Source organism: Pseudoliparis swirei, chromosome 13 (genome assembly GCF_029220125.1).
Source record: "Pseudoliparis swirei isolate HS2019 ecotype Mariana Trench chromosome 13, NWPU_hadal_v1, whole genome shotgun sequence".
NCBI lineage: Eukaryota > Metazoa > Chordata > Actinopteri > Perciformes > Liparidae > Pseudoliparis > Pseudoliparis swirei.
In genome coordinates this window covers 528,492-553,773 of record NC_079400.1, presented here as the reverse complement: position 1 = coordinate 553,773, position 25,282 = coordinate 528,492, and the positions used below count along the sequence as shown (strand labels likewise).

The following is a 25,282-nucleotide window of genomic DNA, read 5'->3' as shown; positions in this document are numbered from 1 at the left end:
ATTGGGTTTTTTCTTCCCCAAGCATAGCCCAAATGAACGTTTACAAAGCCATCAGGCTGATCTCATGATTCTGTTATCAGAGGAAAGCAGACCTGTGATGTGGTCTCCATGGAGACGGATGATGAGGACGGAGAGGAGCAGGAGCACCGACGGCAGCGCGAGCCTCGGGGGAGAGCGGCGATCCATCCCACCAGACGACCCCGACGACCTTCGGCCCGAGAGGTCTTCGCGTCGATGAAGACTGAGGTGAAGAGTGAGACTCATCACTCACATGTCTCTGGGGGAGAGGAGGAGCTCCTCTGACAGAGCGGGTTGGTTCTCTCTCCACACGCCTCTGATGCGCCACGCTGACGACTGCGTACATTCGGTTTAACAAGCGTATTTTATATTTTTTTGCATTCTCAGAAAGATCTTAATTTCTTTAAATACAAAACTCTGAGTTTGTAAATGTTCTGTTGGGTTTATTCTTTCAGTGTCTTCATATCTCCTCACTGATGGTAACCGGTGGAAGGAGCACGCAATGTGAACCATGTTGTTACACAACAAGTTCATATTAAATCCTCTCATTACTATTAAATCCTCTCATTTCTATTAAATCCTCTCTTAAGCTCTTCAAACAAGAAATGGTGAAACAAATGGTACCGAGCTGTCGTAAATATAAATGTAAAGATGTAATTCCTTAAATCACACACATTTAAAAAGAACCTCCTTCACATGAAGTGAGACCATGACATGAACCCTCTTCTATGGACCTTGTTGTGGAGAAGACATTTATTTGACGTTTGGTTCATATCAAACATCAACTACATTTCTTTCTAGCAGTTATATTCGACTGTCGTCCAAACCCAAGCTTTTTGAAAATAAATAATAAATAGTTTTGAGCCCTGAGAGGCGGGATGTCCCTCTCATGCGCTCCATGCGGCCAGCGGCCTGACGGGGCTCTGGGGTCAACGGACTGGAGGCTGAACGGAGCCGTTGCTCTGGGCGCCGAGGAACACGCCGCTGTGTTGCTCTGGTGAACACTTTCATGATTTTATGTAACCTGGTTGATCAAAAAACATTATGGCATAACTTTGGGGACCATTGGTGTTTCTTTTTCAAATGGAGCTTTACCTGATATTGGAATATGAATTATTGTGCCACTGAAAAGAGTGTTTTGCAATTTGTCGAGCGGCGACCGGAGATCACGTGGCTGGTGGTTGTGTTGTGGTGATAAAAGATACTCGTATATATATTTGTATATGTAGACATATTCACTCATCTTTATAGACATTCATATATAGACAGACGTTGTTTCAGAGAGCATCTAAACTCAGCGTGTGACCTCACAGACGGCCACGGCCATGTGACACCAGAGCTTACAGTTTCATTTGGGTTTCTGCTCTTGAAAATATCTGCAGACTTCTGATCCTCCTCCTCACCACAGAGCATCAGGGAGGCCTATCTTTACTCGTTGAACTCCAGATGGCTTTCTGTCCTCCGCGTGCGAAGCAGTGTGAACTTGTGCTTGAGATCAGCAGAAGAAAAGTTGTGAGATGTGAATATTTTAGATTATGCAAGAGCAGAAACGCTGATATGGCCGCATCTGATAGAAGTGTTTTTTTTCTCAGGTTTTGTATATTGTGATAAGAAGGCTTCCTTCTTTGCGATAAAGACTCAAAAGATTACAGAAAACTGTTACACATGCAACTTTTAAATAAATAACAGGTAATCAGAATGAAGATCTGAGAGGACGAGGACGGCGGCTCAAAGTTGTTCAGGCGTTGGAGAAAAAGTCTTCAAAATCATAGACATTTTCTATTTAAAGAATTAAAAAATGTATATAAATATAAAATAAAATAAAACATAGACTTGTGAAATCTTTTATTGTAATCATTTAATACTTCCCGGTAGTATTTACACAGTTTTCCTTAATATTGTAATTACAGGAGTCCTTTACCTGTCATATAAATATATATAAATAAATATAAATATAAAAAGAAACTGTCCTTTCTTTTCCCTGTGAAACGAGACTGGAGCTCTAACACAAGTCCCCTCTGAGGGCTCCGTCTGGTCGTGATTCAGTGCTGCGGTGCTCCGGATGCAGAGCGACCCCGAGCAGCAGGACGGGGAGCCGCTCCTCTGACCTGTTCCCCCGTCGTCCCCACCTTGTTCACTCACAGGCCAGTTTACCGTCGAACGAGGACAGCGTGATGGCGAACGCTTGCAGGGCGCACAAGGGGAAGCTGTAGTCCATGGAGAAGACGTCTTCCGCTACTCGCCCAAACTGCATCACGATGTAATCCTCTGGAAGAGAGGGGGGGGGGGAGACAGAAGTCAGGAACGACGTCGAGGCGGCCGCGATGGGGGAGGAGTCCCGGCTCACCGTTGTCAGGGTGGATGATCTGGAAGTTCTTGACGGAGGCCTGGGTGACGCGGCCGTGGAAGTTCAGCACGTAGGACTGCGTCTGCTCGTTCCAGCTCGGGCTCTTGTTCCTCAGGGTGACCAGCCGCTCCGTGTTGCTGTCGGCCAGCAGAGTCTCCGGCTCCTGGGGAGCAGAAACATTCCAGTTGCTCCTCTGTTTCCCTCCTCAGAGGATCAGGTGCTTCCTCCGTACGCGTTGGGGGCGGATGGAGACCCGCCGGTCGTCCTCCAACATGCCGGGGATGACCACGGTCATCTTGCGAGGACCCTTGAATCCCAGCACATTGGTCTCCTGGAACAGACGGGTTCAGGACGGTCATCTCTGCGTGAGCTTCGTCCGGGGGGTCGGCGTGTTGAGGTCCAGTTTGAACTCACGTAACAAATGGCCGCCAGCTCTCGCCGCACTGACTCACACTCTTTGATGAAGGGCTTCTTCTCGGGGTTCTCACCTCCATCATAGACGGTGAACTTTGTGCCCAGAACATTGGACCTGAAACCAGAGCGTGTGATCAGATGATCTGTCATCGTCTCGGAGGTGTTACACAAACTCAAAAAATGCTCACAAAAAGGGAGACATATTGAATTCACACAGATTAAAGAAATCCCTCAGGAGACTTTTTGGTGGCCTCATGACTGGACAGAGCAGAACCCAGGTGTCACATGTGATCGCCGGCGGCTCCATCCCATTGCAGGTTGTTCCTGCTGCATCGAGCCCGCTTGAGTACTTCAGGCGCAGCTTTCAGCACCACTTTGATAAAAGGGTTTCATGATCCCAAAATCAGAGAATTCACTCTAAAGTAAATCAGAGAAACACATTATTTGTATTTAAGTTCTTGAAGTAGAATTCAAATGATTGGACCTTAGTTTCCCGACGTAGCAGCGCGTCTCTCTGGACAGGTCCGTCGGATCAGTGGAGATGAGGTAGTTGGATGTTTTGCACTTCTTCCTTTTCCTGCCGGCCATCAGGAACACCTTGAGAAATCAGATCAGATCACGAAGAGCACTTTGATCGAAATATTACGGTTCAAGAAAACAGGATGGAGCCGAGGATGGATGTGCATGACGTTGGGCGGACATGGCGCCCACCCTCTGGCCGTCCTCCCTCTCCATGTGGAGGTAGTACGTCGGGTAGATGCCCTTCTCCACGCCTCTCCGGTCCCTGGTGATCCGACACTGGAGCGTCACGTCTCTGGGAGCCGGGCGCAGGGCGAACACCTCCAGATCCTCCACCGACATCGGAGAGGTCGACTGAAGGAGAGGGACCGACGTCACTGCGGAGCTTTGATATAAACTCTCAATAAGATGCACAGTTCATAAGCTCGTTTGCTTCTGCCCATAAACATCGGTTCCTTGTCATGCCTCACTCTCTCATGAGACGAGCTGCAGCTGGAGTTGAGGGAAGCGAGACTCTGCGTCGTGTTCTCCGCTCTCTTTGCCTTCTTTTCCTTCTTCACCTTTCCTCGGGGTTCATCGTCTTTGCTCTCTTCACTTATTTGGCACCTGGCTGTTCCCCAACACACACACACACGTTTCCCTGACAACGGCTGAACAGTGTTGTTGAGGAGACGATGCACCAGATCGGGACTCACATGTGTCCAGCTGTGTTTTCTTCTTCAGCGATTGAAGGACGGGCCTCTCGGCCTCCTCTTCACCTTCATCACAGCTATTCTTCTCTGTGTGCCACACACACACACACACAGACACACACACAGACACACACACACAGACACACACACACACACACAGACACACACACACACATACACACACACACAGACACACACACACACAGACACACACACAGACACACACACACACACACACACAGACACACACACACACACAGACACACACACACACACACAGACACACACACACACACATGTCTGCATAGATAAACATGAAGACATCACATGAGAATAAAATATTCTTACGTCTGGCTTTTTCTTTTTTCCCTTCTTTCTTCTTCGCCCTCTCCCCCTCCGCCCTCTCTTCCTCCTCCTCCTCCTCTTCCTCCTCCTCCTCCTCCCTCTCCTCCTCTTCCTCTTGGTCTCTCTCTAGGTCCATTGTCTTGGCGGTGACGTGGCTCTCGGAAGGCGTCTCCTCCGCCGTCCGGCTTGCTGCCGCGTCCCGTCCTCCCGCAGTGATCTCGTCCAGCGGGTTGTCGTGGGCATGTTCAACTTGATCTGCAGGAAAGAAGAACAAAAGTATTTAATATCATTTAAGACACTTTATTTCATTTCACTGTATATTGGCATTAGAGTTCCTCTGTTTGTCCGCAGAATGAAGCCTGACCCTCGACCCACCGGCCAGCGAGCCGCCGCTGGGCGAGGCGGCGCTCAGCAGCGGCGTCTCGTCGCAGCGGACGGCTCTGGGCCTCCGACTCGTGTGCCGAGCATCCCGATTGGCTACCACCATCTGGGAGTCGTGCCTCTTCTTCTGCTGCTTCTTCATCAGAAGGGTTCGCTGGGAGACAATCGAGGATTAGGTTTAGAATGAAGTGTCAACTCAAAGTTCATGTGGCTCCAACTGGAGGCACTAGTGCCTCGTGGCATGTTGTTGTTGTTGTTGGTGTTAATAATGTAGGTGATGGCGTTCGATTGGGACCAGGTTAACGGACCCTAACACTCCGGTGTATTATGAGGTTCATGTTTCACAGAAGTCCATTCTTGATGCTGACATGCTGCCCATCTGATCTCAGCTGCTCTCAGTGTTCTGCTGTTCACATTCCTGATGCAAACAGCAGAAACAGGAACGTCAGGCGACAGGTGCTTTGCTCATATTATTACATATCCTAATATAAAGACAGGACTTATATTGTAAGACAATTAGAAAACAACTCTAGATAGTGAGATGAATCTGCTGATTCTGGGTCAGTTTGTTGCGGTTCCGCTCTATCTGGTATCATGAGTCTCATGGTCCTGTCTGCTGGTGTTCTGCTCTCTGGGAGCCATCATCCTGTGTCTTAGAGCTCAGCAGGTGGTTCTGGCACAGGGACCATGACCTCAAGGCTCCAGAAGGCTTTCAACGCTGCCTCAGCGCTCGCCACGGCCACAACGAGCCGACAAAGAACACGGAGGTGTTCCTCACCTGTCTGATCAATATATGTACCCTTTATATTGTTGATAAAGGAACCCAGATACAAATCTCCTCTGCCAGCTTTAGTAATATGTCGGCGTATTGTCAGTTAGTTGAAGTCCATTGTTGTTTTACTATAGTTTGAAATACACCAAAACATATGTGTCCAGTCTAATGTGTAGATGCAGCAACACTTAACCCTTGTTGTTTACCTGGTTGTCGAGCTTCTGCTGTCGGAGACCGGGCTCCTCCATGTCTGCGTGGAAGACTCACAGCTCTTTAGTCAGGAGATCATTCAGGAACCTTCCACGCGATGTTCGATCAATGTTCGATCAATGTTCGATCAATGTTCGAGGCAAGAAATCGGTTCAGTTTCCAAAATAAAAGAGCGAATTAAATGTGCGCGCGCGCCTGACTGCGTCGCAGCCGACAGCCTGATGAGTGGATTAGAGGGGATCAAGTTCTTAGTGGTCCGTGTGGAGCGGAGCAGGCTGCAGAGGAGACAGGAGCGGGGAGACGACCGGCCACCCCGCGGCACTTACCGGGGGACTCACCGGCCGGCCGCGTCACTTACCGGGGGACTCACCGCGGAGGCCGCGTCACTTACCGGGGGACTCACCGCGGAGGCCGCAGCAGGAACCACGAGTTGCCCTTCAGGGTCTCCCCCCCACGGGCCTCGGCGTGGTCGCCGCACAGCACCCGCAGGCCGGGGGAGTCATCTCAGACGTCCCGGAAAACACAACCGAGATCCCACGGTGCACGAGCGACGCCGAGGCCATCTCGTTGCCATGGATAAGGCTGCCACGCAGCAGCGATGAAGAGCCGTGATTTAAATAGAAAAGAAATACAAAATAAACTCAGTGTATTGAATCAGAAGGTGCATGTTCGTGTCTTTATTATTGTATAAATCATAATAACTTTATTAAGTTCATCTGAGAGACAGATTGAGCACATTGTCGTTGCATTATGTCTCTTACGGGTTATGATGGTAGCGTAATACATATTTGCATATGTATTTTATGTGCTTACATAATTTACTCAGCCAAACACGCACAGTAAATACAGTAAAGTAAGGTTGTAATAGCTGTGGTATAGTATGTATACATTATTAATATATTGTTGGTATAGGACGTGTTAATAATATATTATTAATATATTGTTGGTATCAGGGGCGTCTCTAGGATTTGGATACATCTGGGGCTTAGCCAATGCAGCTTAGATAGGAAAGTGACCCACGGCGGCGGCGCTGGACTTAGCCCAGAAGAGTGAAGCAGCGAAATGTGTATAGAAACACTCTCAGACAGCAGCTGCTGTTACGTGCGCCTGCTGCCAGTCTGACTCCGCTGCTTTGGGTGAATGACGTCACGTGCGACCTGGAAGTGTTAACCACTTGTGTGCCAAATCTTTTTTCTTTTCTTTTTGAAATTAACATTCGGGGCTAATTAAAAAACATCCGGGGCTTTAGCCCCGGGTGTTTTTTAGCCTAGGGACGCCACTGGTTGGTATAGTACGTGTTAATAATATATTTTGTATATATTGTTGGTATAGTACGTGTTAATAATATATTTTGTATATATTGTTGGTATAGTACGTGTTAATAATAGATTTTGTATATATTGTTGGTATAGTACGTGTTAATATATTTTGTATATATTGTTGGTATAGTACGTGTTAATAATATATTTTGTATATATTGTTGGTATAGTACGTGTTAATAATATATGTTGTATATATTGTTGGTATAGTACGTGTTAATAATATATATTTTATATATTGTTGGTATAGTAAGTGTTAATAATATATTTTGTATATATTGTTGGTATAGTACGTGTTTATAATATATTATTGATATATTATTGGTATAGTACGTGTTACTAATATATGTTGTATATATTGTTGATATAGTACGTGTTTCTAATATATTATTAATATATTGTTGGTATCGTATGTGTTTATAATATAGTGTTGGTTCAGTACGTATGTATTAACTATTATTAATATGTTATTGGAATATCACTTGTTTATCGTACATTATTAATGTCTGGTTTCCGTTATTCTGTCCGACGCGCTAAACCGGAAGGAGAAACACGTATTTGACGTTGCTAGGATACGGGAGGGAGCCAAACAGGAAATGATTCAACTTCATTGAAGTACGTTTTCGTTAACCACTTGTTCACGCTAAAAGGACCAACAAAACAATGATTTGATAGCTTAGATAATCTTTAACGACAATATGTTTGTGTCATCTGTTGTTTAACAATCAAATATATTCTCTCAAATCTCTTTCAGCGGGCAGTTTCTGCATTTTGCTCAATTTGTTATTCGGCAAAATAAAATGAAAGATGGATCCGGAATGGAAGGTAAGAAGGTAACACGTTTAGTTTGATGCACACATGTCGTAACACGTTGGGCCTCTCAGTATTTACTCATTATAGTGTACACTGGATGCAGCTATTCTGTTAAATGTTGCCTTATGATAGTGTTTTATTACGTAGGTACCACATGCCCTGAAAGCTAAAGTGATGCTATGGTGAGAACTGTGCCTATAATCCAGATTATGTTCATTTTGATTGTTTGATGCTTTCTTCTTTGCGTGACTAAATATCATGTCTCACCCAGAATCCCTTCCCTGGATGTTTTCAGGTCAGATGTCAGCTACCATGGCATGGAGGAGATCGACAAGATGCAGTGCCTTCCTGATCTGGAGAGGTTGCTGTCCCTTTCTGACCAGAAGCACTTCTCTTTGAACACAATGAGACACGATGTTCACCGTGCTGTTCTCTGCGGCGGCAGCGCTCTCTGCAGCGTGCTGGAGGTCCAGCTCCCGGAACCCCGGAGAGGAGTCCTGCTGGAGATGTATGTCCACACTGTGGGTTTTTGCAGAGAGAGCAACTTTAAAAAGGAACAAACCTCGGCTCTCTTGTCCATCCTCAGATCCATCCACGAGGCCAACATAGGTGACAAACGTCCTACAATTAATCACTGCAGTGTTTCGGGATGATGACGTCATGTGTTTGGAACTCTTGTTTTGCAGGAACTCCACTCAACAACATCGAGCAGTGTTCCACATACTGCACAGATCTAGTCCTCTGTCACTCCGTCAGGGTCTGGAAAGAAATGCAACGTCTTTTAACTATTATTTAAACCATGATTTCTCATTGAAGCTGTTTTACTCCGATGCTTCTGTGTTCTCCCACTGCAGCGGCCCCCCTTCAGTATCAACCTCTTCAGCTCGGAGGAGGTGGCATGTATATTAAAGTACATCCATAACAGCTACCTGAGACACTACAAACTATACAAATATATTTTCACACCACAGGTGAGCATTGGAATTTTGTTATAAAGCAATCTGTTAACATTAATGATTATTCAACTTCACTTGAGTCCTGTGAAAATAAATGTGGAGGGAATAAAGAGTCCTACGTATTGTTTGTTCACAGGTAAAGCTGGATTTATCTCTGACTTACTCTGGGACCCCAGACCAGGATGAACCCCCCATGGAGGATTCATCTGATCCAGGTACTAACTACAGGGCAGCAGCACGTTTAGGAGAAGTTAAGTTTGTTATGCTGCGGTACATTGAGAACAGAACATTCGTGATATTTTAGAGCACCGTGGACCAAATGTATTAAGACCTTTCAGTACTTTTCTTGCAGCAGACATTGAAAATGTGTTGGAAAAAGAAACAGAAGCAGCAGCGACAACAGACAGCTCTCCTCAAACACAAGAGGAATCCATCGAAGACCCAGAGGCCGCCACAGCCGGTAGGATCGCACATCATGAAAGGACTTTCAGTCAAATGCAAACCAACTAACTGCTTCATTCTCTCACTTTCAGATTTAAAATCAGAACTAAAGGCACTGATTGAGAAAGAAGTCCGAGAGCAGATGGCGCTGGTGTGTGGACAGCTGGAGCAGCGGATGAAAGGCATTGCAGAGTCTCCGCCCCACAAGGCCAACAGAACCGGGGCCAAGAAACAGTGATTTCAAACAAGAGCTCACACAGAATCTGACAAATCAAGCTCAAACATTAGTTTTATGATCAATAACACGTTCTTTTTTCATATACATGATATCAATATATATTCTGCATTTGTTCAATTACTATTACTGAGAGGCACTTTCTGATAAAGTTATTAAACTAAAGAATGAACCGAGTTTGGAATGTGCTTCAATACCATCACTAGTTTTCAGTTGGTTTCAGCGGGTTTCGTATTGAGGAATAACTCAATAAAACGGAAATGCTTCACATGTCTTCCAGTACCGATTAGTAACACTGGAATAGATGTAAAGTGGAACATTATGTGTATAGATTCAAATATTAAATAATTAATCAGTGCTTAAACATCCACTTAGAAACACATCCTCTCCTCAGTTATAACTGGCACGTGATATCATAAAAACAAATGATGTACTTATATGCGTTACTTCAGATGATGGTGCAATGTGTCCTTTACTGCAAACATGATGACCTGACAAGAAGAGTTTCCAACAGCCACACACTCGGATCAGGAGGGCAGATAAGATAAGCGGCGCTTCAATCAGGCACACACACGTCCGGGCCTTGAATCCTCATCTTAAGAGGACACAGTAATCCCACAACACTGACAGCACATGTTTACATCTTGTGGTTCAGGAATGAGGTGGACCTTTTTATGTTTCAAAGTCCTCCAGGCCCAGCAGCATGATTTTAGCCGTGTTCTGAAAGAGGGCGGCTCGGTTCTGCTGCTCCCCTTTCTTCACCCAGTGGCCGTAGATCCGGAAGGCGCAGCCATCGATGAGTTTGCGGACGCCGCGAAGGGAGTAAGGATCTCTGGCCAGCACCTCCCGGGTCAGCGGCCGGGCCCGGCGGTAGCGGCTGTACATCCTGATACAGGCCAGCACGCTCACGATCAACACCTGGGGCGGAAAGGAAAGCAGGGGGACGTGGAGGACATTCTCTGAGGCGTACAACTTAAAATCAGCTGCCATCAAAAAGATGTTTTCATTTTTTAAAAGCCACGTCCAAACTGACTCACCCTAAATGTCTTTCTGGGACTGAAGAGTCGCACATCCTCCTTCTGGTACTGTCTGAAGAAAGGATGTGCTAGAGACTGCTCAGCGCTGAGACGACCAGCCGGGTCCACCACCAGCAGCCGGGATATCTGAGCAACACACAGAACAGAACACATGCTTAATGGCTCACACAAGGAGACATTAAGACAATTATGAACTTTATTATCATTATTATTTTAAATTCTGCTCAGTCAACAGAATATCGGCCTACCAGATCTTTCACCGTGTCAGACCTGTCGTCCCACTCTGGTGAGCTGAACTGATAGCGGCCCTCCATGATCATCCTCAGCATCAGCATCTGCTTGCGATGCCAGAACGGCGGCGAGCCGGCCAGTAAGGTGAAGAGGATCACGCCACACGCCCAGCTGTCCAACACATCAAAACAGGTGAGCGAGACAAACAAATGACATGCAGGACACCCAGTATCCTGCTTGGTAAACTTGAATGTTACCCCGAATAAATGTTATTGACAGAAGCAAAGACTTACAGATCGACCTCCTGGCCGTAGCCCATGTGCATTTCATCCATCGAACATTTCAGTATTTCAGGAGCCAAGTAACCGGGCGTCCCACAGAGCTCTGATGGGAATAGAATAATAACTAAAGGGCCTCTGACTGTACACATTATTTACAGATTTAAACAGATCATGAATACTGACTTTCAGGCTTCATAGTCCAGTACCTCGAAGCTTTTCTCCAGGTTGAAGCTGAACAGAGAAACCGAAGTCGGACAGTTTGATGTGTCCGTGATCGTCGAGGAGAATGTTTTCAGGCTTCAAGTCCCGGTGGACGATGTTGAAGGAGTGAAGGTACTGCACGGCCTCCAGCAGAGCTCGCACCATACACCTGGAGAGCAATAGCTTTACCACTTTAATGTGTTATTTATTTCAATGGATGTGGTTTTCCAGGCAAGAGCAGCCTTCAAAAAAGGAGTTGAGAGCTGTGAAACGTAATGTGTGAACGAGAGTCAGTGATCATCACAGGGCCTTGAGCTTTTGTCAAAGTTTGAAAATGTTCATTTATATATATAATGCATGATTTGTCATTTATGAGACTAAAACATGCAGAGACACAATTATAAACCTTTTATTAAGGCCCAACTTCAGTTGTGTAACAGAGACTCACAGCGGCCATACGAAGACTCAGAATGCAGCTGGATTCATTTGGCGATGTCGTGTGTTCATGCTGGAGCTCACCTGGTTTCCTTCTCACTCAGTGTAACTTTTTCTGTGAGGTAGTCGAACAGCTCTCCTCGCCTCATGCTGTCAATGAAAACATGAGATTCAGACCATCCTCCATAGAGTTCATGACTGTTCATTCACATAGTAGGGGAGGAATTGTAAAGCTATTTGTTGTAATACTCACAGGTCAAACACCAAAAATATGAAGGTGGTGGACTCGTAGGAATCAATAAGAGTGACTGAAGGGAATGGACAGAACACAAACAAGCTGTGACTCTGTTTCACCTCCAGAACACACAACTCACATGTCCAGAGGGACCAACTTACTGATGGAGGAGTGTCCCTTCACCATGTTGAGGACGTGGATCTCCTTCAGCGTGGAGGTCTTCACCTCCTCCAGCTGCAGAACGGTCATCTTCTCCGCTGTGATCTCGATGATCTTCACTGCCAGCTCTTGCCCCGTGTGTCTGTGCACACACCTGCGCACCACGCTGCTCACCCCCCTGAGCGGCACAGCGGGGGGTTGGATCGTCCCCACAGAAAACACGGGAGGGTTATTGTTGCTGGACTCACCTGCCGATCACCTCTTTCGGGTCATATTTCTGGTAAAACTCTTTGGCGCCCACCCAGTCTGGTAATTCATCTCCAACAACGATGTCTTTGGTCATGATGGCAGAATATGAACCTACAATCACAACAAACGGCCACTTTCTAACAGGAAGAGGAACTGAGCCAAGAAGGAAGCGCTTTGTTTGAGTTTAATTCTGTTCAGGGGACTTACTTGCAACACACACACACACGCACACGCACACGCACACACACACATGTACACACACGCACACACACACACATACGCACACACACACGCACACACACACACGCACACACACACACATGTACACACACGCACACACACACACATGTACACACACGCACACACACACACATGTACACACACGCACACACACACACACGCACACGCACACACACACACACGCACTGCGTGTTAAATCCACCACATCGCGCTCGCTCCCGCTGCAGGCTGCTGTGGCCTCGCTGCGGGAGCGAGTTCACTGACCGGAAGCGACTCACGTTACATGACATGACATTACATGAGATCACATGACATTACACGACATGAGATCACATGACATTACATGACATGAGATCACATGACATGACATTACATGACATCACATTAGTTATGTCATGTCATGTGATGTCATGTGATCTCATGATGACATCACATGACATCACATGACATCACATGTCACCAACCGACCAGAGCAGGAGACGCGGATCTGGGCTCCGAGCTGAAGTCCCTTCGCAGCTCGAGGATCTATCGAGAAGACATCGCTGTGTCGAGCAGCGCCAACGTTAGCTCCAATGACGTGAACAACCGTGAGCTAGCTTAGCCACTGAGCACTGTTGACGTTGTAGTCACATTCCTCCAAAGAGCCTCTTGATGCGCACCAACACTGCCCCCAAGAGGTCAGAGCGGGAGTTGCAGTCATAGGTTAAAGTATGTTACATTATATGTATTAATGTTCAGAGTTATTTTTTAGGAACATAAAAAATGTGTTGAACAAGCTAAATCATCCCGTGAATGCAGTTAACCTGATAGTCATTGTTTATATGTTCTGATCAACTTAAGACCCGGCGGAAGTACTGTGACGTCATATCCTGCAGGCTCCCGATGCACTGAGTTATATTTCCAACCGCTCCTTGTGAAGGTTTGTAGCGTTAATATTGGTCAGAAAACGATTTAAACAACTATTTGCTTTTCGTGGTTTTTCACAGCAAACGTAACCCCACTCTTGCTCCGCGGGGAGAGAGCAGTTGACCAGCATTCATCACAACGCTGGACAAAGCGCCGTTTAGCCAACTGACGCTAGGTCTCGCAAGAGTTCACGTTAGCATTAGCATATCTAGCGTCAGCAGCTCGCCAACTAACGCGGATCTTTACAGATGTCAAATGAAAACGAGTTGGTAGTTTTTCGTGCAGCGGCTTGTACATGAACGATTAACATAAGCGAACGGGGACGCCCACGGGGACGCGCGCGGGCTCTGATCATTACTCGGAGCCTGGTAACAACCAGTGGCCCTTCGACTGCAATGCAAGCTAATGCCGTGGCTAGCTGTCATCACATGAATGAGTTTACCGTTTTCAGACTGATCTAATCAACATTATTTATTTGAGGACGTTTCTAAAAGCTGTACAGATGTAAATATGTCCTTTTTGTTTTCTAACAGGGGAAGGAAACATGTCAGGTGCCGGGGGAGGGAAACGTCCCCCAGGAGGGGACAGCCCCCCGGGCCCACCTGAGAAGAAGAGCAAGAAGGAGGAGAAGACCACCACCACCCTCATGGAGCCCATCCGCATCGCTGGCGTCTCGTCGACGGTGAGTTGTTCACGCCCACAGGTCACTTCCTCGTGCGCTCTCTGCCACCAGGACATCTCTAGGATGTTTGGCCCGGCGTCGTTCGGGCCCTCGGACATCCCTCAGCGTGCTGTTTGTTGTGAGCAGGAGGAAATGGACATGAAGGTCCTCCAGTTCAAGAACAAGAAGCTGTGCGAGCGCTTGGAGCAGCGGCAGACGCTGGAGGACGAGTTACGAGAGAAGATTGAGAAGCTGGAGAAGAGACAAGCCACTGATGACACCACCCTGCTGATTGTCAACCGCTACTGGTCCAAGGTACCTCCTGTCATGATTACATGGTTTTAATCCAAACATATATATCATTTATCCAATGGTTTGAAGTAACCAGACCATTTATAAGTACATTAGCAGAGTTCTCCGTCTGGAAGCACCACGGTAATGCTAACACACACATCTCATAGAGTGCAGGACTCTTGGAATAGCACTATCCATGTTTCATTGTAAGGAAAGTATACTTAAAGCAATGGTTTTTTCATCCCTGTGTTTCTGATTGGCAGTTGGACGAGAACGTTCACGTTCTACGCAAACGCATCCAGCCGGACGCTCCTGTGACGCCAGCCCCGCCCCCCCGCCCTGAACCCACGCCGCTGAAGGAAGATGCTGTCGACCTGGCCTCACCAACTCCTGCTGGGCCTCCACCCCCAGAGGGCCAGCGTGAGGGGGAGCGTCAGGAGCAGAAGCAGCCACCTCTTCCTGCTGGGCCAGAAGAGGTGTTGACCCCCACAGAGCCGCCACAGGACCCCACAACAGGTAAGCAGCGCTGTGCCTGACCATGTGACCTCTGTGAAGTCTCCATCACTGACTGCATTCTATAATCTGCCCAGATGACGTGTTATCTGACCATATTTAAGATCAATAGATGGATGAAAGTGTTTATCTGTGTATGTCTTCACATTTTAGTTCAATATCGGTTGATATTAAACTCAACCCGTCTTTCTGTTAAGTTGCTCCTGTTGTTGACGCTCATAGGCGCCTGTGTGCAGCTCTTGTAAACAGGCATCTAATCAATAATTGTATTTCACAGCTGGACTGCACAAATGGGTATAAATGAAAGATGATTAGATGTTTATTAACTCAAAGTTTTTGTAAAAATGACAGGCCAGGAACATTATTTTCTGAAAGCATTTTTAAAAACCAGAGAAACGTAGGAGAGAGGTGAAGAGACCAACTGTTGGCTTCACTTTTATTTTTGGGAGATTCTTCTTGCAAAAATCTTAGAATTCCAGGCTCTTGTCAGTCCCTCCTCACCTCCTTCTGTATTCACCTGGTCAGTTGCTGTATTCTTTATATTATTTGAGAATTGCTAAATGCTCATTTTCAACTTTGCCAACTCCAACATAACTTACATTTCAATGAGTCCACACACCGTTTCCAATGTTGTCGCTGAGTTGATGTTTAAAGCTTGGATCATTTGATCACCACTTCTCCTCTGTTCAGACGCGCCCCTGAGTGACACTGCAAAGGGCTTCCTGGCTACGCTGGAGCACAGCAACGAGGAGGAGCTCGCGCTGCACTTACAGGACCGCATGCAGTTCAGCAAGGAAGCCATCGCCTGCCTGGTGTGCGTCTTTGATCGTCTGCACAGCCGCAGTGACAACATGTGCCAGCAGGTCCAGGCTGGAGGTAACTGGAGATGTGCTGTGTGCAGCCGCCGTCTGATCCGCCTTGATGCAGACGTACAATTACAACAGGATCGTCTGAAGCGCATTTTATGACCCACATTAATCTAATTGACGGCTTCTTTCAAATGCCATTATTGAGTTGTTGGTGTTTTTCATTTTTTTGCAAACATTCTTGGTCCTCATTGGCAGCACGTGAGGACGAAAGCCAGTCGGACGACGTCGGCGTGAACGACGCTCTGCTGGACGAGAACACTCGACTGCGAGACCTGGCGACTCTGCTGCAGGGCCGGCACCACAAGATGTCCATGGAGGTACGGCTCTCTGGGGCTCGGCGTGCGTGTGACATGGTTGTGTGTCAGAAATAGGTTGAGTACGTAGATCTTGTGTGGAAGCATTGCTGAGGGAGGAAACTCCTTCCTGTTGCAGTACAACGAGCTGGTGGACAAGGTGACCGGCTCCGAGACCAAAGTGTCCGAGATGGAAACGACCGTGGAGGACCTGCAGTGGGACATCGAGAAACTCCGCAACAGAGAACAGAAGCTCAACAAACATCTGTCAGAAGCCATGGAGCAGGTGCGTCTGAACACTCCTGTGAGGCTGCTGTCAGAGAAGCTGCACGCTGCGATGCGAGGATGAGGATGATGAAGGTGCCTTGATTTAGAAACAGTACGCCTCACTGACTAAACTAAACAAAGTCAAAACAAAGAGCAATGGTTCCTCGCACCCTAAATCCCTTACAGTTGCTTTCATTTCATTTAATTTTGCAATTCTTCGGTTTCAGTTTGGCCGACTTTTTAACGGATGTTGTGACGTCAAAGAGCGAAGCGAGTGAAATCGTCTGTCGGACAGATTGTGAAGCTCTGAAGTTATTACTCGCTGCTCCATATATTTATCGTAAACTTATCTTTATGGAACAAAGACAATCTTTGTCTCTTTTTTTTTCTGTGCACTTAAAATTCAGCACATTATAAAATCAGATGAATAAATCTGGATGACTGATTATCTGATAATACATAATACAAATGTTGACGTTCTACTTTTAGCAGCTGGCTAAATGCAGCAGACGTTCACGCCACAGTCAAAAACAGCTGTTCTTGGTCTATGTTACTTTTAAACGTATAGCCAGATGTAAATGTTAATTACCAGTTATAATTGTCACTAGTTTCAATTGGCTTAAGCTGTTGATATGTTTATAGTTCAGAGTGCTTTAAATGGTGTGTTGTGGTGACAACATACATTGTAAACACTTAAATATGTTTTTCTGGAGTTGACATGGCTGGGATTTTTATAATGTCCCACTTCTAATTGACCCTTCGCCAAGTCCCGCCCCTTGAACTCAGACTGGCCAATCGTAGCTTAGTATCGGCCAGCTCTGACTGTCCATTGACTCGTGCGTCTGAAGACCTGGTAACGGCGTTTCATATTTACATTGGTGTCGAGAAGATTGTGTATACTAAAATAAAAAATACGAGTTAATGTATTAAATCTTTTGTATTTTTTAAAACTGAACTTTGGTTAAATAATGACTGGTGTTAGACACACATTGACCCTGCCCTCTATCTTCCTATGTCATCATTCACGTGCTTGTCTAAATAGATTGACCCTTTCCTCGATAGCAAACTGAATCCATGGCCAGAACGGACCAGAGCAACAGCGATACGACTGCTGCAGGGACTCTAATCGTTTCTGCTTCCCTTCATTCGCAGGTTTCATGGATGCTGAGCTCTGTGGTCACACATTGTGCCGTGTCATGTGTAACAGTGTCTGTGTGTTTGATTGGTGATGAAAGTTGCCGCCAGATCAACCAATGGCAAAATGATATTATATAACCAGGGTTTCAACCAGTAGAGGACAGTGTCTGCATATTTCTATTTATAACAATTTCTAGAATTCAAATACTTTGAATGTTAAATTAGGACCGGAATCTGCCAACACTACAAAAACCACAATGAATGTGTTTTCGGCAAAACAAAAGTGTTTTATGGGTTTAGTTGCTCTTTAAAAATATAAATATTGCCTATGTCATAGAACATGTGTTGTTTTTCACCGTCTTCCTGTCATTTGTAATACATGCGCTGTGTGTTCGCTGTCTGCAGCTCAAGTCTGGATACAGCAGCGGAGGCAGCTCAGGTGGACTTCCTGGAGGCCAGATTACACTCAACATTGAGAAGGTGAGGGTTCATAGGAAGGGTCCCTTTGCATTCATGTATGTGTGTAATATCTTTATGTCTTGGCATATCTCAGATGGTGTTTATTACCATGCACATTTCTCCCATCTATGATGTCTTTGCTTGTTTTCTAGTTTGAGAGTCTCAATGCAGAGCTAGAGCACAACCAGGAGTTGGCTAATAACCGCATGGCCGAGTTGGAGAAGCTGCAGGTGGAGCTGCAGGAGGCTGTGAGGGAGAGTGAGAAGCTCAAGGTAAATGTATAATCTCTGGTGGTTGGATGAGAAGCATTGGTAAAACAGAATTCATAGCTTTGGGTCAGTGTGGTAACAGACTCCCAACGCTCACCTTTCACTACCATCTCCTGGTTTTCAGATGGACTTGCGGAATATTCCAGAAGATGTTGTGAAGGAGACTCTAGAGTATAAATGTCTACAGTCCCAATTCTCGCTGCTGTACAATGAGTCCCTTGGGGTGAAAACCCAGCTGGATGAGGCGCGGGCCCTCCTCCTCACGGCCAAGAACGCCCACCTCCGACAGATTGAGCACATGGAGGTACGTTCAACATGTCAAAGTCATCTCTTCATTAAAAACAAGTGTTGTTCTTTAGAGGAAATCAAATAAACGTTCCTCCCTGCATCTGTGTTGTAGCGGCTGGTCCCGAACCTGGATGCGTGTCTTATTCCCACCATTTGGCCACAATGTCAACATGTCTCCCTGGTTTCACCATCTAGAGCGACGAGCTGTCCCTTCAGAAGAAGCTGCGGACCGAGGTCATCCAGCTGGAAGATACCCTGGCCCAGGTGCGCAAAGAGTATGAGATGCTGCGCATCGAGTTCGAGCAGAACCTGGCGGCCAACGAGCAAGCAGGTACATCTGAAGTGCGCTGTATTAGTAAATCCATACCTGTGTTAGTAAATCCATACCTGTGTTAGTAAATCCATACCTGTGTTAGTAAATCCATACCTGTGTTAGTAAATCCATACCTGTGTTAGTAAATCCATACCTGTGTTAGTAAATCCATTCCTGTGTTAGTAAATCCATACCTGTGTTAGTAAATCCATTCCTGTGTTAGTAAATCCATACCTGTGTTAGTAAATCCATACCTGTGTTAGTAAATCCATTCCTGTGTTAGTAAATCCATACCTGTGTTAGTAAATCCATACCTGTGTTAGTAAATCCATACCTGTGTTAGTAAATCCATACCTGTGTTAGTAAATCCATACCTGTGTTAGTAAATCCATTCCTGTGTTAGTAAATCCATACCTGTGTTAGTAAATCCATTCCTGTGTTAGTAAATCCATACCTGTGTTAGTAAATCCATACCTGTATTAGTAAATCCATACCTGTGTTAGTAAATCCATACCTGTGTTAGTAAATCCATTCCTGTGTTAGTAAATCCATACCTGTATTAGTAAATCCATACCTGTGTTAGTAAATCCATACCTGTGTTAGTAAATCCATTCCTGTATTTAGAGATGGATGTGTTGCATGTACTGCCGTAGTATGTGGATTCTACGTGAAGCATTTGGAGCATGATGTCATGCGGCCCCATCCGGTTGAGCTGATGCTTTACCGCTCCAGATAATGTGGGATGACTTGAAAAGCCGCGCGCTGACGGCTCAGTGTTCACCCGCCACTCATCCTGTGTCTCCACTCTCAGGACCAATCAACAGAGAGATGCGACACCTCATCAGCAGCCTGCAGAACCACAACCTGCAGCTGAAAGGTGACGTGCAGCGCTACAAGAGGAAGTTGCGGGAAACGCAGATGGAGATCAATAAGGTAGACGTTGTTGGTGTTTGCTGTGTTCGTTCAGAAGAAGTGAGGAGAGCTACTTTACGCCTCGCACACTTTATTCATCAGTAAACGTATAATTGTTTTTAACTTGGTCCACAGTTGCGTTGTCAAAGTGGCGACACATGGGTTCTTATCGGAGAGGAGACGACGAGTGAGCGCATTGACGTGAAGAAAGAGGAGAATGAGGACCAAGAGGAAGAGGAGGAGAGGAGGAAGGAACTGGAGAGACAGCGGGCGAGAGAGAGAGAGAGGGAGACCGACCGACAACGGGAGCGCGAGAGAGAGAGGCAGCGCAGCGACGAGCTGAAGAGGAAGGACTCTGACACGCTGAAGATGCTCAGAGTGGAGCTCAAGTACATCCCTTTCTCCTCTCATATATATACATATTATACATGTGTGTATTGTTTGCTCTTTTTTTACCAGCAAGATGTAAACTAACGTAAGAGCTCAACTCACGGCACTAATGGGATGGTCATCCCGTCTCCTTGCCCCACCAGGAAGGCCCAGGAGTCCCAGAAGGAGATGAAGCTCCTGCTCGACATGTACAAGTCGGCTCCGAAGGAGCAGAGGGACAAGGTGCAGCTCATGGCCGCCGAACGCAAATCTAAAGCCGAGGTTTGTTCTTTGGCGTCTTCGTCTTTCCGTCATACTTTTGCACATTTTCTTTTTTTTGCCTCTCATCACCGCGATCTCAAACTGCGCAGGTGGATGAGTTGAGGATGCGAGTGCGCGAGCTGGAGGAGAGGGAGAGGAAGGAGAGCAAGAAGCTGGCTGACGAAGATGCCCTGAGGAAGATCCGAGTGGCCGAGGAGACCATCGAGCACCTGCAGAAGAAACTCGCTGCCACCAAGCAGGTACGGGGAACTTCAACCGATGAGCAGCAGCGTGCGACTGCCACGCGCCACAGCTTTCACCAAAGGGTTCAGATGCAGAAACGTCATCAAATTCAAACTCCTTCCACCCTTTTAAAAGTATTAAGAATCGCAGAGCAGCTGAACATTGATTCAAACATTCAGTGTGAATAGAAAGAGCTGTTCAGGAGGAGAGTCGTGCAATGAGTATCACATTAGCCTAAAACAAGTTCTCCTGACCTGAGAGAACAAAGAGGAATTGAAAGCCTTGAATTTAAATCTGGCCCGCTGATTGCTTTTTTATCTTTTCCGTAACTTCTGTCTGAACTATCAGTTATATTCAAATCTCTTGGCCATCGTTCTGTCGGCATAGCAACAGTGTTGATGAAAAGAAAGATAAGTTTGGTTCGTCCTTGTATAATGATGTGCCAGACTAATTCTCATAACCTTATTAATACAAGAATCCTCTATAATCACATTGTAGTTTTGACTATGTCCATTTCTTGACTATATAAATTTGTTGACAGTATTATTATTTTATTCAAAAGCTTTTAATTTATTAAATATTATTCACAAGACACCCCAGAATTATTATAATTTATTTTGTCACTTTTGTAATTAATGTCCACTGCTAGTGGGGTACTCTGAAATGGTGATGTTGACATTTTAAGAGGATTAATATATAAATGCAATAATGTTGGGAGTGGCAAATCTTTTGTGATGAGGCACCCTGATGAATCAAAAGTATGTTCCACACCGTCAGATAATTTATTTAGTATATTAATTTTAATTTTAGACGTGAGCTCTAGTAGTCGGAATAAGGGAGAGCGAAGCTTGGGGCTGACTGACGGGTCCGACGTGGTTCAGTTTGGTATCTCTGAGTGACGGAGATGGAATCATCATAATACTCATGGGACGGTTCACCTTAGTGCCACATGGAGGATGATCACCGAGCCTAAAGAGCCTCTTCAGCTCTACTTTCTGCTCCTGAACTTTGGGACAGAGCAAACGACCATCTCAAATAAATGCGGTTAGCTCTCAGACTTTAATTAAGCTAAATACAGGAAGAGTGTAAAAGACTTCAGACTGTATTAAGCTCTTTAACGTTTTACGAGCACAGAGGAGGCGGATGTTGAGACCTGAAAGTCTCCTGGGAGGTCTGGCAGAGCGTGATGAACAGAAGGCGGACCACAGCCTGGTGCTGGTCGTTGGGCTCTCTGCGGTTCTGATCCGCTTTAAGGATCTAAACGTTGAACTGGTCTGTGCCCAGTCAGCCTGGACGTGTGCAGCGAGAACAAAATGCAGAAAAGTAACCTTGAGCAAACAAACCAGAGGGAGTGCACCTCGGGATGCAACCAATGAAATCAAGTAATTATGCCATGAAATGTCATTAAAATATCATGAAGTTGTATAATGAGCCTTAAAAGAAGTTAGTTATGGTATGCCATAAAAAGGTGTCCTATAAGAGAGTAGGTCACAGTCTAGTGTCATCAAAATATAATTAAAAAGCCATACAAAAAGTCAAAGTTTAGTACTCAATAAAAATGTTATACAGTATGTCATCAAAATAAATCATAGAATGAAAAGTCATTAAAAAAAAGTATTCACAGAAAGACAAAGTACTGCTCAGTGTCTCAGCAGGGTGCCAGGGAAAGGTCATGAAGGTCAAGTACTGGACTCACTAATAAGACCATCATCATAAAATATCATCGTATAACATTCCATCAGAAATGTCCAACCTGTGGCACGTGTCTGCTTCACACTGCTAGACGTCGTTGATTGTCGTAAGACCAAAGATAGACGTTGCATGGTATAATGATGTCATATCTAATTTAACAACTAACTCCATTATGGATTAATGCTGATTATACACTAATCACACTGTATGTATTACTATGTACAAATTAGTACATGGTAGAATAATAGAGCAATAACTAAATTGTAGAGTTAAAAGTTGAGATTGACATGATTTTAAAAGAAGAACATAGAAGGAACAAGTGGTAATGTGTAGTAGTTTGCTCTGGAGTGGGAGGAGCTCCGGCCTCGCGTTGTTGTTGATCCCCGACGCCTCTGTCCTTTGAGGAGGAGGAAGCCCTGCTCAGCGAGATGGATGTCACGGGCCAGGCCTTCGAGGACATGCAGGAGCAGAACAGCCGCTTGCTGCAGCAGCTGCGGGAGAAGGACGACGCCAACTTCAAGCTGATGAGCGAGCGGATCAAATCCAACCAGATCTACAAGCTGCTGAAGGAGGAGAAGGAGGAGCTGGCGGACCAGGTCCTCACCTTCAAAACCCAGGTGACCTGCGGCCGCTCGACCCGGAAGGGCACGTCCGAGGTCTCCGTTGTGTTGACGCCGCTGTCCCCCTGCAGGTCGACGCCCAGCTGCTGGTTGTGCAGACGCTCGAGGAAAAAGAGGGCGTCCTCCAGAGCACGCTCGCCGCTCTGGAGAAAGAGCTGGCGGTCCGGACACAAGTGCTGGAACTCAACAAGAGGAAGGTGTGAAGAAACACGGCGTCGGGCATCTCGTCGGCTCTCGCCTCGACGGTTTGCTCATCAACGGATGACTTGAGTGCTGCCAGATGTCCCTAAACACAGCAGGCGCTCCATGGCGAGGGGCTGGATAATGGGGCGTGGCAGCGTTCAGGTTCTCGTAGAAACGCTCTGACGGCCGAGAGCTGCTGGGCCGCTTAACGAGGTCTTAACGAGCTGCAGCCAATTAAAGCCGTGCGTGTGTGTCTCTTTAACTCGTACCAGTGGCTGCCTGGAAGCCACAATAAGGATAAAACAACGTGTGGTCTGTTGTGGAAAATGTCCGTCGCAGTAAATGGGATCAAATATGTCGTTACGTTGGTCCATGACTGGATTATGCTGCTGCCACCACTTCCAGCTCAGGAATGTCATTCGGCTTTACTTCTTCTTTTGATGGCGTGTTCCTCCCTCCTGCAGGCGGTGGAGGCCGCCCAGCTGGCTGAGGACCTGAAGGTGCAGCTGGAGCACACGCAGGCCAAGCTGAAGGAGATCCAGGTCTCCGTGGCCGAGAACCGGACCGCCCGGGAGAGGGAGAGCAACAACCTGAAGCGAGCGCAGGTACGTGGTGTTCTCGGCGCCCGTAACTCTGTTTTTATGAAGGACACCTGAATGTATCACAGGAACCCGTTTCGACATCCCCTCTCCTGATGCCTTTTTCAGGAAGACCTGTCGAGGCTGAGACGGAAGCTGGAGAAACAGAAGAAGGTGGAGGTGTACTCGGACGCTGACGAGATCCTGCAGGAGGAGATCAACCAGTACAAGGTCAGGGCGCCGCTCGGGCCCGGGTGGCGCGACTCGAGCCGCTGTAAATAAAGCCTCCAGCTCCTCTGTTTGTCCTGGGGCTCGTCTGAGGGGCCAGAAGCTGATCTCCACCTCCAGACATAATCCGGCTTCGGGTATCAGAAGCTTTCTTGTTCCCCCTCCGGCGTCGACTTGTCCTTCATGCACAGTGGATGAATGTCGTAACGGGTTGTCGGCGTGCCTCTGGCCCCTAAACGTGTTTCCCTCCGTCTGCAGGCCAAGCTGCGCTGCCCCTGCTGCAACACCCGGGACAAGGAGACGGTGCTCACCAAGTGTTTCCACGTCTTCTGTTACGAGTGTCTGAAGATGCGCTACGACACCCGGCAGAGGAAGTGCCCCAAGTGCAACTGCGCCTTCGGAGCCAACGACTTTCACCGCATCTACATCGCCTAGGAGACGAGAGGAGGGACAAAAGGAAGTGGAGATGTATTCAAAGAGGCTGGGAGATGTGGGCTCCCGGTTCATCTCTTTGGAAAGACTTGTTGTTCCACGTCGCTGGAGACCAACGTCTGAATGAGTGTGGTGGATAGTTAATAAACACCGTGGTAGTCTAACATGTGGAGCTGACACAGCCTCTCTTTAAACAAACCTTTTTTAAAGATATTTGTCTTTTTTTATAATGTATTGAAAACGTGGATCTCAATGAAGCGTTTCATGGAATTGTTTTGTTTTCTGGAATGTCGTAACGGCCGTGAAGCTGAACTTTACATCTCCAAATGAAAAGAAGCTCAAACTAAATATGCTTCTCATATATAAAGCGCAGCAGCCAGAGATGTGTAACTTCCTCGGTTAAGCTATAGCAGTAACGATGCCGGGGAGACGTCAGCACATACAGCCGTGTGTGTCCTGTTGCCATGGTTCCTAGTAGAGTTTGACACAACATCTGCAGCTCATCGCCTCATTAGATGAACTCACTGCAGTGGAAAGCGGCTCCAGGTCTCTCCTGAAGGTCAGCCGTGACGGCCGAGCACTAAAACATCTGGTTCACAACATGCTGGTTCCTCGTGGAGCCAATGAAGTCTCTCCTGATCGCTGGCGTCTGGTTGGCGTTAGTTTGTGGGAGAAGACGGTGAAACACACAGCGACTCCTCAGAGGATCTGGAGGGTCGTCAGGCGTTTGGGAAAGTTGGTAAGATTCCTTCAAGATTTGGCAGAAATAATAGGTTGATAGGTAGTTTATACATTAGCAGTGGTTGTTTACTCATGAATATGCATAACCTGTCATAAATAAAGAAGTAGTTTTGACTTTGTGCTAAGTGATTTGTATGCCACACAGCCGTTGCCGTAGTAACCAAGGGTCTTTACTGATAACAATGCTCTGAGTCTGGTAGCACTCGGGGCTCCGCCGGCTTTGT

The 25,282-nt window shown here is 46.5% G+C and overlaps 4 protein-coding genes across 15 annotated transcripts; 2 read left to right on the top strand and 2 right to left on the bottom strand.

Moving 5' to 3' along the window:
* Nucleotides 1-1,848: 1,848 nt before the first annotated feature.
* si:dkey-220f10.4 (tubby protein homolog) lies at nt 1,849-6,375 on the bottom strand. The gene is made up of 11 exons (XM_056430624.1): nt 5,695-6,375; nt 4,711-4,870; nt 4,339-4,590; nt 3,994-4,077; nt 3,769-3,908; nt 3,491-3,652; nt 3,264-3,376; nt 2,780-2,894; nt 2,598-2,696; nt 2,366-2,528; nt 1,849-2,286 (listed from the first exon to the last, which is right to left on the bottom strand). The coding sequence occupies exons 1-11, from the start codon at nt 5,734-5,736 to the stop codon at nt 2,153-2,155; spliced, it is 1,464 nt and encodes a 487-aa protein (XP_056286599.1). The 5' UTR covers nt 5,737-6,375; the 3' UTR covers nt 1,849-2,152.
* A 984-nt stretch (nt 6,376-7,359) lies between these two features.
* On the top strand, nt 7,360-9,638 carry cfap119 (cilia and flagella associated protein 119). Of its 11 annotated transcripts, none has more exons than XM_056429360.1 (9): nt 7,361-7,632; nt 7,772-7,842; nt 7,978-8,012; nt 8,126-8,439; nt 8,517-8,587; nt 8,685-8,801; nt 8,923-9,001; nt 9,139-9,246; nt 9,320-9,638. In XM_056429360.1, the coding sequence occupies exons 2-9, from the start codon at nt 7,825-7,827 to the stop codon at nt 9,463-9,465; spliced, it is 888 nt and encodes a 295-aa protein (XP_056285335.1). In that variant the 5' UTR covers nt 7,361-7,632; nt 7,772-7,824; the 3' UTR covers nt 9,466-9,638. The 11 variants fall into 11 exon arrangements, with proteins under 11 accessions (XP_056285336.1, XP_056285335.1, XP_056285341.1 ...); XM_056429364.1 differs by lacking the exon at nt 7,361-7,632 and having other exon boundaries at nt 7,668-7,850; nt 8,126-8,191; nt 8,276-8,439; nt 9,142-9,246; XM_056429363.1 differs by lacking the exon at nt 7,361-7,632 and having other exon boundaries at nt 7,670-7,850; nt 8,126-8,191; nt 8,276-8,439.
* phkg2 (phosphorylase kinase, gamma 2 (testis)) lies at nt 9,499-13,081 on the bottom strand. Of its 2 annotated transcripts, none has more exons than XM_056429356.1 (10): nt 12,999-13,081; nt 12,290-12,401; nt 12,044-12,219; nt 11,901-11,955; nt 11,732-11,797; nt 11,218-11,381; nt 11,024-11,114; nt 10,748-10,901; nt 10,500-10,625; nt 9,499-10,380 (listed from the first exon to the last, which is right to left on the bottom strand). In XM_056429356.1, exons 2-10 carry the CDS (start codon nt 12,382-12,384, stop codon nt 10,135-10,137), a joined length of 1,173 nt encoding a protein of 390 aa, XP_056285331.1. In that variant the 5' UTR covers nt 12,385-12,401; nt 12,999-13,081; the 3' UTR covers nt 9,499-10,134. The 2 variants fall into 2 exon arrangements, with proteins under 2 accessions (XP_056285331.1, XP_056285332.1); XM_056429357.1 differs by having other exon boundaries at nt 12,995-13,073.
* Nucleotides 13,082-13,149: 68 nt separating this feature from the next.
* On the top strand, nt 13,150-25,172 carry rnf40 (ring finger protein 40). The gene is made up of 21 exons (XM_056429355.1): nt 13,150-13,238; nt 13,371-13,449; nt 13,970-14,118; nt 14,245-14,412; nt 14,655-14,907; nt 15,595-15,780; nt 15,969-16,090; nt 16,206-16,352; nt 17,876-17,950; nt 18,082-18,201; nt 18,323-18,502; nt 18,682-18,817; nt 19,611-19,732; nt 19,847-20,100; nt 20,245-20,362; nt 20,452-20,601; nt 22,684-22,893; nt 22,968-23,093; nt 23,544-23,684; nt 23,787-23,888; nt 24,144-25,172. Exons 3-21 carry the CDS (start codon nt 13,981-13,983, stop codon nt 24,318-24,320), a joined length of 2,925 nt encoding a protein of 974 aa, XP_056285330.1. The 5' UTR covers nt 13,150-13,238; nt 13,371-13,449; nt 13,970-13,980; the 3' UTR covers nt 24,321-25,172.
* Nucleotides 25,173-25,282: the final 110 nt, after the last annotated feature.

What these genes read in the sequence shown, in the direction of transcription:
- si:dkey-220f10.4 (XM_056430624.1), bottom strand. Translation starts at nt 5,736, where the DNA reads ATGGAGGAGCCCGGTCTCCGACAGCAGAAGCTCGACAACCAG. An exon ending in TGCTACGTCGGGAAACTAAG is followed by an intron (nt 2,895 to 3,263) that starts GTCCAATCATTT and finishes CTCTGGTTTCAG; the next exon opens with GTCCAATGTTCTGGGCACAA. An exon ending in AGCTGGCGGCCATTTGTTAC is followed by an intron (nt 2,697 to 2,779) that starts GTGAGTTCAAAC and finishes CGTCTGTTCCAG; the next exon opens with GAGACCAATGTGCTGGGATT.
- cfap119 (XM_056429358.1), top strand. Translation starts at nt 7,818, where the DNA reads ATGAAAGATGGATCCGGAATGGAAGGTAAGAAG. An exon ending in CCGGAATGGAAGGTAAGAAG is followed by an intron (nt 7,851 to 7,977) that starts GTAACACGTTTA and finishes TTTATTACGTAG; the next exon opens with GTACCACATGCCCTGAAAGC. An exon ending in AAAGCTAAAGTGATGCTATG is followed by an intron (nt 8,013 to 8,125) that starts GTGAGAACTGTG and finishes GGATGTTTTCAG; the next exon opens with GTCAGATGTCAGCTACCATG.
- phkg2 (XM_056429356.1), bottom strand. Translation starts at nt 12,384, where the DNA reads ATGACCAAAGACATCGTTGTTGGAGATGAATTACCAGACTGGGTGGGC. An exon ending in ATATTTTTGGTGTTTGACCT is followed by an intron (nt 11,798 to 11,900) that starts GTGAGTATTACA and finishes TTTCATTGACAG; the next exon opens with CATGAGGCGAGGAGAGCTGT. An exon ending in CTGAGTGAGAAGGAAACCAG is followed by an intron (nt 11,382 to 11,731) that starts GTGAGCTCCAGC and finishes ATTGCTCTCCAG; the next exon opens with GTGTATGGTGCGAGCTCTGC.
- rnf40 (XM_056429355.1), top strand. Translation starts at nt 13,981, where the DNA reads ATGTCAGGTGCCGGGGGAGGGAAACGTCCCCCAGGAGGGGACAGCCCC. An exon ending in TGTCAGAAGCCATGGAGCAG is followed by an intron (nt 16,353 to 17,875) that starts GTGCGTCTGAAC and finishes CGCTGTCTGCAG; the next exon opens with CTCAAGTCTGGATACAGCAG. An exon ending in GACAGATTGAGCACATGGAG is followed by an intron (nt 18,503 to 18,681) that starts GTACGTTCAACA and finishes TTCACCATCTAG; the next exon opens with AGCGACGAGCTGTCCCTTCA.